At 46.0% G+C, this 17,500-nt stretch overlaps 1 protein-coding gene across 1 annotated transcript in view; it reads right to left on the bottom strand.

The window, feature by feature from the left end:
- Window positions 1-16,129, bottom strand: part of LOC311350159 (cartilage acidic protein 1-like) — a gene marked incomplete at its 5' end in the record, with an annotated part of 22,893 nt that extends 6,764 nt beyond the window's left edge. Inside the window, 6 exons of the mRNA XM_084470174.1 lie at window positions 5,131-5,273; window positions 5,597-5,731; window positions 9,468-9,624; window positions 13,333-13,469; window positions 13,953-14,149; window positions 15,933-16,129. Coding sequence (XP_084326300.1) covers window positions 5,131-5,273; window positions 5,597-5,731; window positions 9,468-9,624; window positions 13,333-13,469; window positions 13,953-14,149; window positions 15,933-16,129 — 966 coding nt within the window. The remainder of the gene's footprint in view (window positions 1-5,130; window positions 5,274-5,596; window positions 5,732-9,467; window positions 9,625-13,332; window positions 13,470-13,952; window positions 14,150-15,932) is intronic.
- Between the last annotated feature and the right edge of the window lie 1,371 nt (window positions 16,130-17,500).

Genomic DNA, 17,500 nt, shown 5'->3' with positions numbered 1-17,500 from the left:
GAGGCTTTGGTAAACGCACTTCATGATGAGAGACAATGAGGGCTGATGCACGAGGGGTTCAGGACCGTGTCGACGCCAAAGCCACATTGGCCACATGCTGTTTTAAAAAGAACCGGTAATGTGTGAGGGAAATCATCTGAAGAAAGATTGTTACAGAGGGTAACATCACATTTTGTATTACCATACAAAGTGTAATGAAGATACGCAGAGAATAGGCTGTTGTGTGCTTTCCCTGTGTTATTTATATGCTGCCCGGTTCCTATAGGTCTGCGTTTCATGGTTTAAAAAGTCTTGAGTGGCGTTTATTTATTCATTCAATTGATTAGTTGGTCATCCGTTTGGTTTGTTTGGTGTGGCAACTGTCTACCACACATAATTGAGATGGACTTCCAGCGGGTGATGTGTGGAGGTGTTATTGTTTGTTCAAAGCTGCTCTCCATGCTAATAAATGGACGGGCACGGACATTGCACCATTCTTTATCTGAGCACTAAGGGCATCGAAACCCTGGTCCGGTCTCCCCTTTATCTTTTTAATCTGCTGTTACCTTCTGCCCTTGTCTCCCCCAAAAAAATAAAAAAGGAAAGAGAGATTTTTGCATCAATAAGTAACTGATCTCTCCTTGCTTCGCTGACGCGGTGATAAGTTGAGGAAGAGTTATGGCAGCACCTTCATCATCTCTCCAGTATTTACTCCCTGTATTAATTATAAGGATCATAAAGCCACAAGGAGGGGAGCTGCAGGTGACGCAACTGCTGCTGCTGCTATCAGGTATAGGGGAGGAGGAGGAGGCGAGTTGAGTTGGGGGGGGGGGGCAACTGAGGACACGGCGAAGGGGGGAAGAACGAAAGGAAGGAAGGAAAGACGGAGGGAAGGGAGGGAGGAAGGAGAGACAGGCAGGGAGGGAGGTAAAGAGGGAGGGAGGGAAAGAGGATGAGAGGGAGGAAGGAAAGAAAAGGGGGAAGGAATGGATGACATTGAATGACATCTAATGAAAAAGTAGTGGGTACCATTTCTAATTGGAAAGAAATAATCTGTCATTATAATATCCACCAAATTTAAGTTTGAGCTAATGACAACTACGGTGTTGGTATCTGTGGTAGTAACCCCATAGGGGAGCGAAGTTGTAAGCACCTTTCAAATTAAAATGCCAACGAAAATGAATAGCAGGTCGAAAATAATTAACACCCTTCCCTTTGTACTTTGCATACATTTATCTAGGGTAGGGAAAAAAAAGCTGAAACTTCAGTGTTTAAATTGAGTGAGACACAGCGGGGCTGATGTGGAAAAACCAATTGTGGAGACAACAACCTCTGCAAATAGATTTTAATTAAAACGTAAACAGGCGTAATCTGCACTTTCCAGTGTCCAGGCAAGCTGCTGTTTCAGCCGGATTTAATTAGCGGCTTACTGGAGTGGTACCACAGCTTCATTACTGCAGGCAAAGGTCACCACGCTTAGTGAAACCGTCCGCCTGCGTTCGGGAGCCATCTTAAACATGCGGCCCAGTCAAGATTTAAACATCCTTCTGAAAAAAACAAAGCTAATTTATTGGATCGCACTTTTGTGCTTGCATGGGTGTGTGTGTATGTGTGTGTGTGTGTGTGTGTGTGTGTGTGTGTGTGCATATGTGCGTGTGGGGGGTATTTGCATGTGCATGACAGTGCATGTGCATGACAGTGCATGTGCGCGCACGTGGCACTGATGGAGCTCTCTCGGAGGCATCCCACATTAACCCCTTATATGACCTCCGTAAATAAGGCCGGCTTGACGTTTATCTCCCGGGTAACGGATGCGGTCACAGGCATCGGCCGATAAATCAGCACGCGCTAAACCTCTTCAGATTTACTCACCGCAGAGCATACTCCCACACACACACACACACACACACACACAGAAACACACACTTCTTCACACACACACATACACGCGCTATGTGCTATCTTGCAGCAGGCATCATCGGCCCAATCACTCACAGGGTCTTCATATATCAAGGACCGTCAGTCTTTGGGTCTTTGGGTTAATCCCGGGCATCATTGACTGTTAATTTACTAGCCCTTCATTAGGATGTCTCCACAGTGCTTAAACAGGGGAGCTTAGCCGTTCATTGTGCTGCCTGCACAAAAGGCATCGATTCGCAACACAGCGGGGAGGCAAAACAGAGCCCCTACATGAGTGGCTGCCGCGCGATTCACTGAGTGGATCATTAAGACACTGAGAGCATGGATTACCATGCTCTTTGCGATCTTTGGGCACAGCTCAACAAAGAAACAGTGGACAGTGGAGTAAGTGGTTAATTACAGGGCACTGGAGATGCATGCGATAACACAGAGCATCCATGATTGGCCATAATCTTCTGGCACATTACGCACACTTAGGATATGTTGGATGGCCACCTGATGTGTTTTAACAGCATGTGTCAGTCTGCCCAAGCCACAGCTGTACTTCTTAAAGGCTTCCGGTTTTACCATCAGGTGTGATGTTGATTAGCCGTGACAAACCATTTCACAATCTACTCCCTAGTGACCCAGGTGCATAATGGGTAGACCAGCCAGTCAGTCAGTCTATGGATACATACGTAGACGCTGTGTTAACTGCTTCTACCCGTTGTGGCGATATGACAATGTCGTATTTGAGAGATTAAGACTAAGATTAAGAGAAATAAACGAAGGAGCTGCTGTTTTTGTGAATAAAAAGAAATATAACAATTTATTCTACTTCGTTTAAGAATGCTTGATTCTGATTGGCTGGGAGGAGGGCATTAAACCGGTAGGTTGCCCGCTGACTGAGCACAGCGTCATCAAATAATAGATCAATACGCCACTTGTATTTTTTTTCTATCACAGAAAAGTCAAACATGTGGTCCATTGTAAAAATAAACTTTGTTTAAAAAAGTTTCTAAAATGTGTCGGAAATCATGCGCTAGGATTGGACAGGCAAACTCACACGCTGACTCCTAACCCTAACCCTAAACCTAACCATAACCGTAACCCTCACCCTAACCATAACCGTAACCGTAACCCTCACCCTAACCATAACCGTAACCCTAATATTCATGATTCTTCCGGATTCCACCTACGAAAAATTTGCTAACGTTATTCACCGTAGTTCTAAAGGGGACTACTTTTTGAGGGAGATGAACTCAAACAGAGTATACATTTATTAAGCATGCAATACGAATAAGAAAAAGCTGAATTATTAAAGTATTTGAATTGTTTTATTATGTTGGCAAGCAAGAAGTAGAATAAACGGGATAATCACCTCAAGGCAGGGCAATAAACAGTTTGATATGCCCGGCTCGTGGAAGGTAAGCCGTCCACTAGCCGGGCATATCAAACTGTTTATTGCCCTGCCTCTCGGTGATTATCCCTTACATAAAGTCGATTTTCGTATTTATATGAAATCCTATTTTATATATTTAGTGTAAAAAAGAAGTATATAAGTATATATTCGCGGCACTGAACATTATCGTGTTTTTTATCCAGAAAAACGGTAGCTCTTCCGTTGACTATTTATTTACAGGCCATGTCTTGGCCTCTCCAATAAAGCAGTGACGGTGACGTACGATCCAAAGGCCAATATGACGTTTATGCGTACATGTCTATGGTTCAGTCTACTGCGGAGGCTGTGAGCTGGATTTATCGCCCAAACATCTGGGGGAGCTGCCCATGTGTGATGTCACTAGAGGGGAGATTGTGATAAGGCTTGTCATGGCTTATCAACATCACATGCAATTCTTTGTATTAATTCAATGGTAATCAATACAAAAAAAGTATTAGGGGTGCTAATAGAAAGAAGATATAAAGAATGTTATTTTTACTGCCAAAAAGTGCTAAAATATAGCGACAAATGTCTAATGTAGTTATATCAGACACAGGGTGCATTGCCCGCATTGGATCATGAGGGGACACCCTGCCTTGGCAGCCTGACACAAAGCATCATGGCATTGTCAATCAGCTGTCAACATGTCATTCTCAGTCAGCACAATGTTAGCAGACAGTGTGATTATAATGCTTCCAGCTGCCACTTCCAGTAGCTCTAGCCTGTCGTGGTGTATTTCCCTCGTGATGCATTTAATTATTATAAACTATTTTTGGTGCGCGTGCACATTATGTTATTTAAATGAGTCTAGCTGTAACTCAAGACGCAGAGCATGAATATAGGCCACGTTTACGCAAAAGTGGCGTCGCGTCTTCACTTTTTATTCCACGTTTAGACAAGCGTTTTCGGGAGGAAATCTGCGTGCAACCGGTGACGCAAAAGTGTGTGGAATTCGATTGGGTATGCATTCCAGGCGGCTAGGTGGTGCTGTGATACACTATCACACAACACCGCCATGTCTGAGCGCATGCGTAGAATCTTCCTTCTTCTCTTATCTGCGCCGCAAAAAACAAAACATTTTGTGGAAAGACTCCTGTAAGTTTATTAGAGCTGCCAGAGCAGCTTGAAGGTCCGATGCATGGAAATAATCCAACATGTTTGTTTATTTCCCTGTACTGGCGCATGTATGTGACGTAAACGCGTACGCGACGTGAGCAGATCTGAGCAGCGTTTTGCGTCTTGGCAGTGTACACGGAAATGCTACGGCGGACCGTATTCAAGTTTTCCACTCTGGAGGGTGGTTTCAGATTTTTGCGTTTTTAAGCCCTAAAAATGCTGTCACCGTCTAAACAAAAGGCACTTCCGATAAAATATTTTGTCGTTTTTACCCGCAAGCGTCCTCGTGTAAACGGGGCCATAGTCTGCATGGATTTGCTTCATACTTTCCCCACACTAATTCATCAGCAGGGCCAACCTGCCAGGTGCGTATGACTCTTTCCTGTGTTTCCTCGTTAGTTTAACGCCACTCGGCTGTGTTGATGACTCATTCTGTTCACCTGTGTTCTTTATCACAGATCCCCAGTTCCTGTCTATCTGGTGGCCCTTAGTATAAACGTGTAAAAGCTATGTTGTGTTCTCTATGTTTGATTCTTGACATTCTTGACATTTGCCTCTCCTCCCGACCTCTCGTCTTGTATCCCCCTAACTTTGTATTTTGCAAACTCCCAGTAAGGTTCTGTTCCCTGCTAAGAGCTCCGATAATTACTGATGTGATTGGGTTCCTCCTTGCCTTCGCCGGGACGTCAGCCTACCTTGAACCTCTGTTTGCGGTTGTTCATCTGGATGTACAGGCGGTGCGGCCCGTTCCAGTTGCCGTAGACGATGTCGGTCTTGCCATCGCGGTTAAAGTCTCCCAGGGCCACGCCCCTGCCATGCTGCATAGGGTCCTCCAAACCTAGAAACAGAAACACCAGAAACACCAGTACTTCCTACGTTGTTGAACCTGGCAATATTGGGCCCTAGGTCGGGTACCTAATTACTGTACATGAAATACTGTGTTATAAGTATATGATTTGCTACCTAGAATAATAAAATAATTATTTACCTATAGGCTAATATTTTTCTTTAATGTATTAAGTATATAAAAAGTACAATATTAAACAATGTATTTACCAGGTAGCAATAGAAATGGTGCACACATTGTTGTTTTCTTCTAATTATTATTAATGTATCGTATCCCATAATACCGTTGCCATGGCAATCACTCAAACCCCTCACCGGCTTGAGATGCCACTTCGGTGAAGGTTCCGTCACCGTTGTTCCTGAACAGGAAGTTGGCTCCGTACTCGTTGTCACAAAACACGTCAGACAGGGTCTGACTGACGATGGGCCCCACCACCACGCCACGACCCCCTGTGGAGGGGGAGAGAGAGAGAGAGAGCGAGAGAGAGAGAAAGGGAGATACAGAGAGAGAGAGAGAGAGAGAGAGAGAGAGAGAGACAGAGAGACCGATAGAGACAGAGAGAGAGACAGAGAGAGAAAGGGAGATACAGAGAGAGAGAGAGAGAGAGAGAGAAGACCGAAAGAGATACAGAGACAGGGAAATAGACACAGAGAGAGAGAGAGAGAGAGAGAGAGAGAGAGAGAGAGAAGGAGATTGTACTGAAAAGTGTCTTCAAAACCTGAGATGAAGAGGTGTAGACAATCTGGGGTGAGAAGATGGAGGGAGAGTGGCGTGAGGGGAGAAAGATTGGGCTCCATCACAGAGGTGATCAGGGACTATTAATGTCTTTCCAGGCCATTTACCCTAACCATGGCAAGTATTTCTGCTGACAAAGACACCCACACTCGCACACGCACACACATTCACGCACACACGCACACACACACACACACACACACACCTGGGAACCCCACAATCCACAATCAGCTGTTTAAAAGGCACCCGATACAGTCCATCATAATCTTGGGTGACATCACTTTCCAAGTTCTGAGCCTCTTCGGCCCATAAATCCTTTGGCACAGATATTCCGCTGAGAACGTTTCGTCCAATCAACAAGGTGCCCCAATCTAAGGCGAGTGTAATCGAATTAAGGACCTCAAGGAGATGTGATAGCTCTTGCAGTATGCAGGGGTGCTGCGGACACTGATTTACTGCTGGAAACTATTCGAACAGACAAAACCCCAACGCCTCCAAAACGACCATAGGACACTAATGTCTCTCCAGAGATTTGAAACTCCTTGAGAGATAAAATGTCACAGTCTGCCTCCGGTCGTTGTCGCTCTGATTAAGGGCTAGTTTGGCGCCAGAGCGATCTGCTGCGCAGTATATCATTCTGCAGCTAATCTGGGCGTCTGCTCACTCGGCCCTCCTAGTGGACACAGGAGCACATGACAGGCAGAAACTCACCTAGTGCGTCTTTACTGCGATGAGTTACGTCTCAATGGAGATTAATCAGACGCTGGGGATTCACAGCCTTTAGGTTTTAAGAGTGTCTGTGTGAAATGGTGTTAGTCGAGTGAAATATAAAACCGCCGTAGCTTTTAATGGCCTTCAATATATTTCTGGAAAAGATTGGGTTTTCTCTACCCACAGACTGACAGACAGATGGACAAACATAAGGACTCTAAGACAGGCGGACCCTAAGACACACATTTAAGACAGATAGCCAGAAGGACAGTCGTATGGACAGTAAGACAAATGGGACAGACAGACGGATGGACAGACAGAAGGAGAGACGTATGGACAATAAGACAAAATGGGACGGACAGACTGATGAGTTGAACATACAAACAGACGGATCTGGTGGACACAAGGATATACAGGCGAATGGACAGACGGACAAATACAGCGTAGCTAAAGCCTGAACATTTACAGCCCTGGCAGAGAGCCGCCTCCTCCAGGAAGTACCCTGCCTGAGGGAGCAACACTAAGCAGTGATAGATGCCATCTCTGGGCCCCGGGAGCTGGTTCAGTCTGATCTACGGCTCCGCTGCCCTTCCCCTTCCCGGGCCCCGTACCCTGACTTTGACTGGAGTAAACAGCTGACACAGCCAAAAGAAGCAGCTGGATTTCACCTGGCTGTTTTCTGTCCCTCTCCCTCTCTCTCTCTCTGTGTGTCTGTCTCTCTCTCGCTCCTCTTGTTCTTTATATTCTTTCTCTCCCTCACTCTCTTTCTACCTCTCTCCCTCTCACAGACACACACACACCCACAAGCAAACACATACACAAAGACAATCCCTCCGGTCCTTCTTCTGTTGGTGTACTTGAACTCGTCTCACCTCACCTCCCTCCCTCTCTCTCTCTTTCTCGCCCTTACCTCTCTCTCACCCTCTCTGCCTACCTCCTCGATCTTTCTCTCTCTACCTCTTCTCTCCCTCTCTCTCCGCTTTCTCTCACACAGCTCTTTCTTCTCACTCCCTCACTACCATTTATTCTAACCATCTCCCTGCCTCCCTCTCGCTCTCTACCTTATCTACCATTTTCCTCTCACTCCCTTTTTAAAATGTATTCTAACTGTATTCTGCCCTCTCACCCCCTTTTTAAAATCTATTCTAACTGTACTCTGCCCTCTCACTCCCTTTTTAAAATCTATTCTAACTGTATTCTGCCCTTCTCTCTCTCTCTCTCTCTCTCTCTCTCTCTCTCTCTCTCCTCTCTCTCTCTCTCTCCCTCTCTCTCTCTCTCTCTCTCCCTTCCTTCCATGTGCATTGTACAACTCCTAGGCCCTGTCCACACTAACCTGGGTAAATCTACAAACACATTATTTATCCGTTTTAGCCCTTCTTCCACATTAGAACGGCGATTCCGACGCTGAAAACCGATGCACTCCAACACCAAAGGTGAGTGCTGTACTTGCTGTGCTTAAGCGATGGGGAAAAAAAAAACGCAAAGACGCCTTTTCAAACCGTACTTGGAGCGGCGTTTCTAAAAAAAAAAACTCTTGCCTTTGTGCTTTTGGTTTGAGACATATTTTTGCTTGTGAGTGAAAATGATAAGCCATCTGATCAACTGCAACTATCAGCTGATCGCGCGCCTGTAATCTAAATAGAGAGGTGTGGCGGGAGTCGCGTTACCATGACGATAACTGTTTATCAAAATAATTTCAGTGTGGAACGTGAATGCAAAACATTCCGTAAACTATATGAAAACGATAGTGTGGATGAGATTGTTTTCAATGCGAATGTGCGTTTTTATATTTACCCCGGGTTAGTGTGGACAGGGCCCTAGTCTCTCCTCTCTCTCTCTTTCTCTCTCTCTACCCTTTTCCTCTCACTCCCTTTTTAAAATGTATTCTAACTGTATTCTGCCTCTCTCTCTCTCTCTCTCTCTCTCTCTCTCTCTCTCTCTCTCTCTCTCTCTCTCTCTCTCTCTCTCTCTCTCTCTCGTCTCTCTCTCTCTCTCTCTCTCTCTCTCTCTCCCTCCCTTCCTCCCATGTGCATTGTACAACTCCTAGTCACTCCTCTCTCACCTTCCTGCTAATAACCTATCCGCTGGTGCTTTACAAGGGCCCTATATTTCAGACTCCATGGGCACGGCCATATCATGGCCCCTCTCCAGGTGTCTGTAAATCACTAAGCGAGAGAGAGAGGGCGAGAGAGAGCACGAGAGAGAGGAAGAGAGAGCGAGCACGAGAGAGGGAGATTGTGTGAGACGGAGAGAGATAGAGAGAGGGAGAGAGAGAGAGAGAAAAGGAGAGTCCTGGCCATCATAAAAACCCTACTTTTTTCCGTCACGGGCACACATTCGCACCCATCAATTCAGGTGTCACATCCGTCGTGTTCATGTAAGATCACACACACACACACACACACACACACACACACACACACACACACACACACACACACACACACACACACACACACACTCACAAGACCAGAAGTCCTTTCCCAAAAGTCTTGAGTGTTGGACCCCATGAGATCTCTCACGTCTAACAAGAGCACCCTAGTTAGTTCTTGGTAAAAAAAAAAAATTATAATTTCAATAATAATTTCAATTAAAATAATAATGTCTGTTGAGTCTTATCACACCAGCACTTCATTCATTCATACCTGTGGAGGACTAGGGCACCTCGCCCACCCGCACACCCACCTCGCCCACCCACCCAACCAAACAACCCACCCACCCCCCCCCCACCCCACCCACCTGTGAGCTTGTTGACCCCGGCCTGCTCGGCCACGTTGGAGAGGGCGACGACCCCCTGCGAGAGGTCGCTGGCGGCCTCGTCCATCTCGATGAGGGCGTGGGGGCCCACGTCACCGCTGGCGTAGTTAGCGATGTAGATGGCGTAGCGGCCGGTGCCCTGGAGAGGAAGGACGACATGTTGGCTGCTGCAAGGGCACTACTTGTGTGTGACTCGTGCACGACTCTATAGGTAGACCGGGCTTGAGAACACAAACAGGTGGCATTGGGGATTTGTATCGGTTTTATTGATGAAGGTGTTCAGTGAAACTGCACTCAATGATTACTCGACTCTCTTTTCACCCTCTGAGCCGATGCATTCATCATGACCTTCGGACTGAGGCGATCCATCTCTGCTGCGTTATCTCGACATCACCAAAACCACGATCACCACTACTGTCCTTGTCTGAATCTCAAACACCTCAGCCACTGGCCCTGTCAGCGTCTTGATTACACCACCACAAGCATCCCCACCACGCTGACCATCGTACCACCCCTACCACCACCATTACCCCCACTGCTATCACCACCATCACTACCACCACCACAATCCCCATCCCCACCAAAACAACCAAAAACACTACAAATCATATCCATCCCAACCACCCTCAAATACATCCTAACCATCCAACTCTAGGACAAAACCTCCACAATCACCGGCTACGGTGGTGCACCGGTGGTGCTGTAGGTGATTGTAGGGGTTATTATCACCAACATCACTACTATCATCCCAATCACTACCACTAGCACCACCACCACTCCTATCACCCCTATAACTATCCCCAACATCATCACCACCACCACCACCCTACCATCATTACAACCACTAGCACCATCACTCATATCACCCCCATAACTATCCCCATCACCACCACCACCACCACCACCATCACTAAAACCACCAGCACCCCCACTCCTATCACTGCCACCACCACCATCACTAAAACCACCAGCACCCCCACTCCTATCACTGCCACCACCACCATCACTAAAACCACCAGCACCCCCACTCCTATCACCACCATCACTACCACCACCCCTCCTCTACCCCCATCACTACCGCCCCCACTTCTATCATTGCCATCACCACCGCTATCCCAAGTTTCCAGCCCATCTTCCCCAGCTCTGCTCCCATAGCCTCCCTTTGGAGATTAATTTCACACTCCATTATCAGTTGGAACCCTGCAGGCACAGGCTCACGTACGGAACCACACTAATAGACTATACACACAATATCAATAAGGCTCCTACCAGGCACGGCACACTTCAATCAATGCACATACGCCCACCACCGGACACACACACACACACACACACACACACACACACACACACACACACGAATACACAGAGAATTACAATGTTTTTGTAGGACAAAGAAAAAACTAAATGAGTCCAGCTAATGTAAATGTCAACGTCACACTTAGCCTCCCATCAATGACCAATCGAGGTAAACACACACAGACACACACATAGGAGTGCGGGCACACACACAGGCACACGAGTGCACACACACTAACACAACAAACACACACACACACACTTAACAGGCAGCCACACACACACACACACACACACACGCACACACGCACACACTCACACTTAACAAATGTCACTAATTTCTAATCTAGAGGCAAAGGCTTGAAGGCCACCGGCAGTTACTTAACAGAGTAAAAAGTCAATGATTTTTCAATAAGTCCTCCCCCAAGGGTCATTTCTGTCAGTCAAACCCTGAGAAGTGTGACATGCATGCCTGCAAAAAAGTCCCTTTCTTGTCTCAGTATTTCCCCCACACAGGGAGACAATGTCCTGCGGCAAAGAGGCGCTTCCGCCCAACACCACACAATACAGTTTGTGCGTCTTATAATAGAAAATAAACCCGCGCAAAAAACACAGCAAAGTTTCACTTCACTTCTTCCGTTGTGTGGAAGGAACTGAAGTGGTGCTTCCCCCACAGCCAGTGTGTTTTTGTTTTAAAGAAATCTCCTGGCCTTGCGGGGGAAGTACCTTGAAGAGAAACTAATCAATTCAAACGCGAGACCTTTTCACTCTGTCTCCTTCATCAGTTTTCACGGGACTAATGATGTGGCCATCACGTCCAAGGAGACGGGGAGAGATGAAGTGGTCCGCATGAGTAATTATCCCCTTTCTCTCCCCTGACGGATAGCGCTCCCGTTTACGGCTAAAACAAGACACAACACATTAGTTACCGGGGCTGACGACGCAACTTGAACGATTCCGTATTGGCCTTTTTAACCTTGTGCTTGTGTTTAAAGGAGGCCCGCACTGATGGGGCACTCGCTGTGTTCGTCAATGCCTGCCAACTGGATGTTTTCTTGTTTTCACTTTTTAAGACGAATGGGACAGTGAGAAGGTCATTTCATATCGGATTGCGGCGTAAAGACGTAAAAATCTGTTACTGGTAATACAAGAGGGACAGAAAGAAGTGGAAAAAGATATAGGAGGATTCAATAGGAAAAATGTAAATGACAAAGAAGAAGTATTAGGAAGATAATTATGACCACAATCTCAATGACAACAATGGCCGCTTATTCAGCAGAATTTATGTTTTCAAACTTGGTCGGCCTCGTGGAACAGCCGCAGAGGATATTGTTAGCTTGGCTCATTCCAAGCGCATTACGCCATTAAATGCAAATACCTTTCCTCATCTGACGTTGGCAACCGCACAAGCTATCAGTGTTCAGTGAGATGGCACTGTGGTCAAGCAAATCCATTCTAATCCCCACACTGTCCTCTGCACACTATCCCTATCACTATCCCTCCATGCACTTTAGTCTGTACTCTGCCTGCAGTACGGAGACGGACAAAGACCGGGAAGAAACCCAAAGTAAGTCAAGGTGAGGGAGAGAGTGAGAGAGAGAGAGAGAGAGAGAGCGAGAGAGAGTGAGAGAGAACAGAGAGATTAGAGGGAGAAAAACTAGAGAGGGACCAGAGAGAGACTAGAGAGAAAGAGATAGATACACTGGAAAAAGACAGATAGAACGGGGGAGAGATATCGAGAGGGAGGGACTAGAAAACCCGAGAGAGAGAAAGGGCGAGAGATAGAGAAACAGAGAGAAGTGGAGCGAGAGAGTGATAGCCGCTGTTTGTAGCATAGGTAGCTGTTGTAGCGCTTCTCCCTTCCTCCCATAACCCTGTTGTGTTGGGTAAAACAAATGATAACTGGCTTAGGTAATTATACTTGGAGCGATGGACAGAAGAGAGACAAAATGGCAGCCTATTTTCCCCCCAAATGAACTGTCATAGTGCATGCGGAGAGGGCGGCGTAGGCAGAGCATGAGTTATCACTGGTAAACAAACAGAAGCGTCCAAAGGCACTCATGCATGTCCACAAAACCCACTCGGCAACTCGCATTTGTTGTGCATGCGTGTGTTTCTATTTGTCTGTGTGTCGGGGGATGTGTGCCGGGGAATGCGAGTATGTTTTGTATGTGTGTTAGGCTGGGTTTGGGTTTCTGCATGTTGCTTGGCGTGCGTGCATATGTGTGTCTCTGAGTCTGATTATGTGTGTGTGTGTGTGTGTCTCTGTGTCTGAGTGTGTGTGTGTGTGTGTGTGTGTGTGTGTGTGTGTGTGTGTGTGAGTGCATTTTTGCATGACTATGGGTGGGTGGGTGTTCCTGCATGTTGCGTGCGGGCATGTGTGTGTCTGTGTCTGAGTGTGTGTGTGTACTACCTTCCTGTCCACACAGGCCTGTGTGTGTGCATGTGTGTGTGTGTGTGTGTGTGTGTGTGTGTGTGTGTGTGTGTGTGTGTGTGTGTGTGTGTGTGTGTGTGTGTGTGTGTGTGTGTGTGTGTGTGTGTGTACTACCTTCCTGTCCACACAGGCCACTGAGCGGCCAGCCATTCGGTTGGCTACGTCTCTGTGCTCATTTATCTCATCGCTCAGCAGATCTTCAAAGCGTCCATTACGGAACTTAAACAGCTTATCCGAGTACGTCGCCCGACCTTCAGACACACACACACACACACACACACACACACACACACACACACAGTGTAGAGTGGGAGAAAAACACAACCAGGATTATCCATCCCAATAACAATATAGGAGAATGGGAAAAAAAACAGTAGGTTACCTTGGTTGAAAGGGAAAACTGTAATAGATTTTTTTTTTTTTGGTTTCTGTGAATGATGGAGTTATCGAGATGCCGTGTTGGTACTCTGTGTGCACCTCTCAGAAAGATGAACAGGGACACAATGCTTATCAGCTAACTGATGAAGTCTCACATTAGATAAGCTTTCTATCTTCCTATTGATTCTGCTTCTGCCTCGTCTCAGTTATGTGTGTGTGTGTGTGTGTGTGTGTGTGTGTGTGTGTGTGTTTGCAGGTGCGGGTGGGGGTGTGTGCACGTGTGTGTGTGTGTGTGTGTGTGTGTGTGTGTGTGTGTGTGTGTGTGTGTGTGTGTGTGTGCAATGTCATGTTTCTACCAGAAAAAGCATTATTGGTGTTGAGGACGTATATCTCCTCGCGGCCATCGCCGTCTATGTCACACGCTGTCACTCCGATGGCGTTGCCTTGACGATCTCTTAGATTGTAGAATGGCGAGCTGCGGTTGTCCACGGCGATGTTCAGGAGCCTCCTCCTCTGCTTGTCGTATTTCAGTACCAGGTTAGGACCGTTGTAGCTGTAACCGGGAACAGTGCCATGATGTCAACCACAGGAACAGTAACATGATGTCAACAACAGGAACAGTAACATGATGTCAACAGCAGGAACAGTAACATGATGTCACCAACAGGAACAGTAACATGATGTCAACAGCAGGAACAGTAACATGATGTCAACAACAGGAACAGTAACATGATGTCAACAACAGGAACAGTAACATGATGTCAACCACAGGGTTCCAGCATGTTTGCCTGAGAGATTTGATGTTAGTTATACTTCAATTGAGGGCATCACTTCAAGATATCCAATGAAATGGCAGCTAATAGGGAAGACTGAAATTGAACAAGACATTTAAACATGCTTTTTTATTATTAACGGAAATGTGGTTACACAACCACTAAATTTCACAGATATGAATGGTCTAATAAAAAGGCAACTGGCTTGAAATATTAATATCAGAGCAATATCTTCGCAGCTCAATGAAAGTCTATACTCGTATATTATCTTTCATTGGTTTTCCTTCCAATCTTCTACTGCAACCAAGATGCACTCTGAAATACAAGTCTCAAGTAAGTCTCAAACTAAAAACAAACAGAGGAAGCTATGAAGACTATTGGTGAATTACTATTCAACAACGTTCATCTTTGGTTTCGTAAACAGAAGAAAGAAGATCCGCTGGCCATTTACAATTTTTCTAAGGCTAAAATAAACATTGTTATATACCAGTAAAATCAGGAATAAGTAAATTAAGGCTTTTCTCCAAAAGATGAAACGAAAGTCATGAAACAAGTGTAATGTATGACTTTTAGGCTATTATGCGGCTAATATATTACTATTTGAGGTGGCAGAGCAAGTTGACGCCGTAGTTTTGAGTTTTGCTGCATTGTTGCTGAAACGTACATTTCTTTCTTATGAATAATTTTGTGTCATGTGGAGGAGATTTGCGCAGCACCATAATTTCAAGCTTTTATTTAATCAGAGAATTTGCCCAACTTGATGCCAAGCTTTGCAGCATGTAGTTAAAAAGTTGTTGAACAGAAAACAAGCATGTGAACATAAATAACAAATGTAATAGGTTTAGACCAAGGTTATAATAAAGCACATATCTTAACCTTAAATAAAGGAGAACAACAAGACCAAGATATTTATGACACATTGATAACTAAACATGAACGATGGCAAACAAGAAAAAGCTGATAACAAGAAGTTAAGAAGCTGATTTTAACTAACCTACCTACACTCCTTAAACAGATTGTTCCAAAGGAAATCAGTATCCATTCCTGCCAGGATACAAGCAGAATAGGACCTTTTGGCTAAATTCCATTCATAAAGAATAGTAATTTGTTTCAATCTATATTTAGCTAAGCATTGTGAAATGTACCCATGCTTCAGTTGACTGCTGCTTTGCCAAACCAGTGCCATTAATGGATCTCCATCCAATCAAAACCGTTCTCCCCATCTCACTGAGTCTCAGGGAACCCTTACAAACACAACAATAACAAAACTAACTAAATAACAAAAAACTTTAGACAATTTCATTGATTGTTAGTTTTTAATCTATTGTAACATAACTTTACTTTACTATTTGCGCTTTCATCTAAAGCGACTTACAGTGACTGTAGATACAGGTCATTAAGGAGCAGGTACGGGGTAAAGCCACCTTGTTCAAAGATGCCTTCAGGTAGGTTTGTGGACAACTGGGGTTTGAGCCCGGTACCTTTGGGCAACAGGAGCCTCTTTGCTCCACTAACCTGCCCCTCCTATGGGGAACAACATACTTGGAAAAACAAAATCCTCACCCAGCCACAAATATCTCCAGGTCTCCGTCCCCGTCCACATCAGTGACGGCCACGCCGTAGTTGAGCTGCGTGGGGTTGTTGTCGTAGTCCGGCGGCAGCACAGTCTGGGTTACGGCCGAGAACATGGGCTCTGAGCGCTGGGCCAGCGAGAGGCTCGGCAGCAGCGTGGCAGACAGCCAAAACCACCATGACCACATCTTTAAGTTACCTGCAGAATGAAAGAGAACCACTTATGTTTATATACACGCTGCATTCTTGGACATCTGGGGATGTTTTTCACAATTATGTCATTATGTCTCTATAACTGGCTGTCTCCGGTGCTTCTTTGTCAGAGGAAAAAGTGGTACTTCTACAGTATATAGGGAGGTTTTCCCTTTACATCTGCGCATGCTTTCTTATGACAGTCACAATGGAGGGCAATCATGGTGTACTATATTGCATATGCACAGGAACACACAAGCCCACGCACAGAAGCACATACACACAGCAATTCAACTCAAACATTCAAACATTCAACCAGCAGATGAAATGTGCGCTGTGCATTTGTCAATGCATGATTGCCGGGAGCAACACGGGGACTTGTTGCTAGTGCTCCAAAGGCTCTGAGCCCTGCAAACCCAACGTCCAGTAAACTCCTGGCAACACTTTCTGCTGTTCTCAGACTTATGGATGAAGAAATACGGCTGTAATCAGTAGCAATCTGCAGGGCTGGGATCTGAGCAGCGCATCACACACAAACCGGACGAGAAAGCCGGCGACAGGAAATCCATACGTGCAGCAGGGAGGCAGCGATGGGCCATTGAAGCGCAGGGGTGGGGGGGATTCTGTGAAAATCGACCTTCGATATAACAGACTCCAGACGTTAATGCTTTCGGGACTTTAATTTAGGAAGAGCTTTTTAGATATGGCGGAGGTGAGGGGAGCAGAGGGAGTAGGGAAGAGGGATAGCGAAGGTATTTGTCTGCAGAAATAAGCAGATAAAAGGTGAACACAGGGAAATTGATCCAATTTAACCGTGAAGATGAGGCAAGCTGGGGGAAGGGAGGGGGGGGGGGGGGAAGCTGGAGGGAGGTGTGTGTGTGTGTGTCGGTGGGGATGCTGATGGCTTGCTTAGTCTTCAAGGTGTACCACACCGGTGCACTCTGAAAGCAATGGGGAAGGTCACCTCCTCTATAGTGTAAGCACACACACACACAAACAAATCTATAAAAACGCACACCTTGCCAAACAAATAGAGCAGGACCTGTAGGCACATGCATCGGCAACGGACTTCACGCGGAAGCATCAGTTTTATGTTTTGTAAAAAGCCCAGCCGGGGCCCTGTATGGACATCCCAGCGCATGAGAATGATCCAACTGTAACTTCCCCTACAGAATCCTCATGCGTCGCGGGCCTCCCTCACTCTGCCCTGCTCCGCTTGTCCCGGTGATGTATGGCTCCTTAACATTTCCCTTCAACAATTCAATTTGAGATAAAAAAGCCGCATTGCTGCTCTAGCAGGAGCGGCACTCTCTGAACGCACACACACACACACACACACTAACACACACACACACGCACAAGAGCAC

Source organism: Micromesistius poutassou, assembly GCF_964030765.1.
Source record: "Micromesistius poutassou genome assembly, chromosome: 7".
Taxonomy (NCBI): domain Eukaryota; kingdom Metazoa; phylum Chordata; class Actinopteri; order Gadiformes; family Gadidae; genus Micromesistius; species Micromesistius poutassou.
This window is presented reverse-complemented; position numbering and strand designations above follow the sequence as displayed.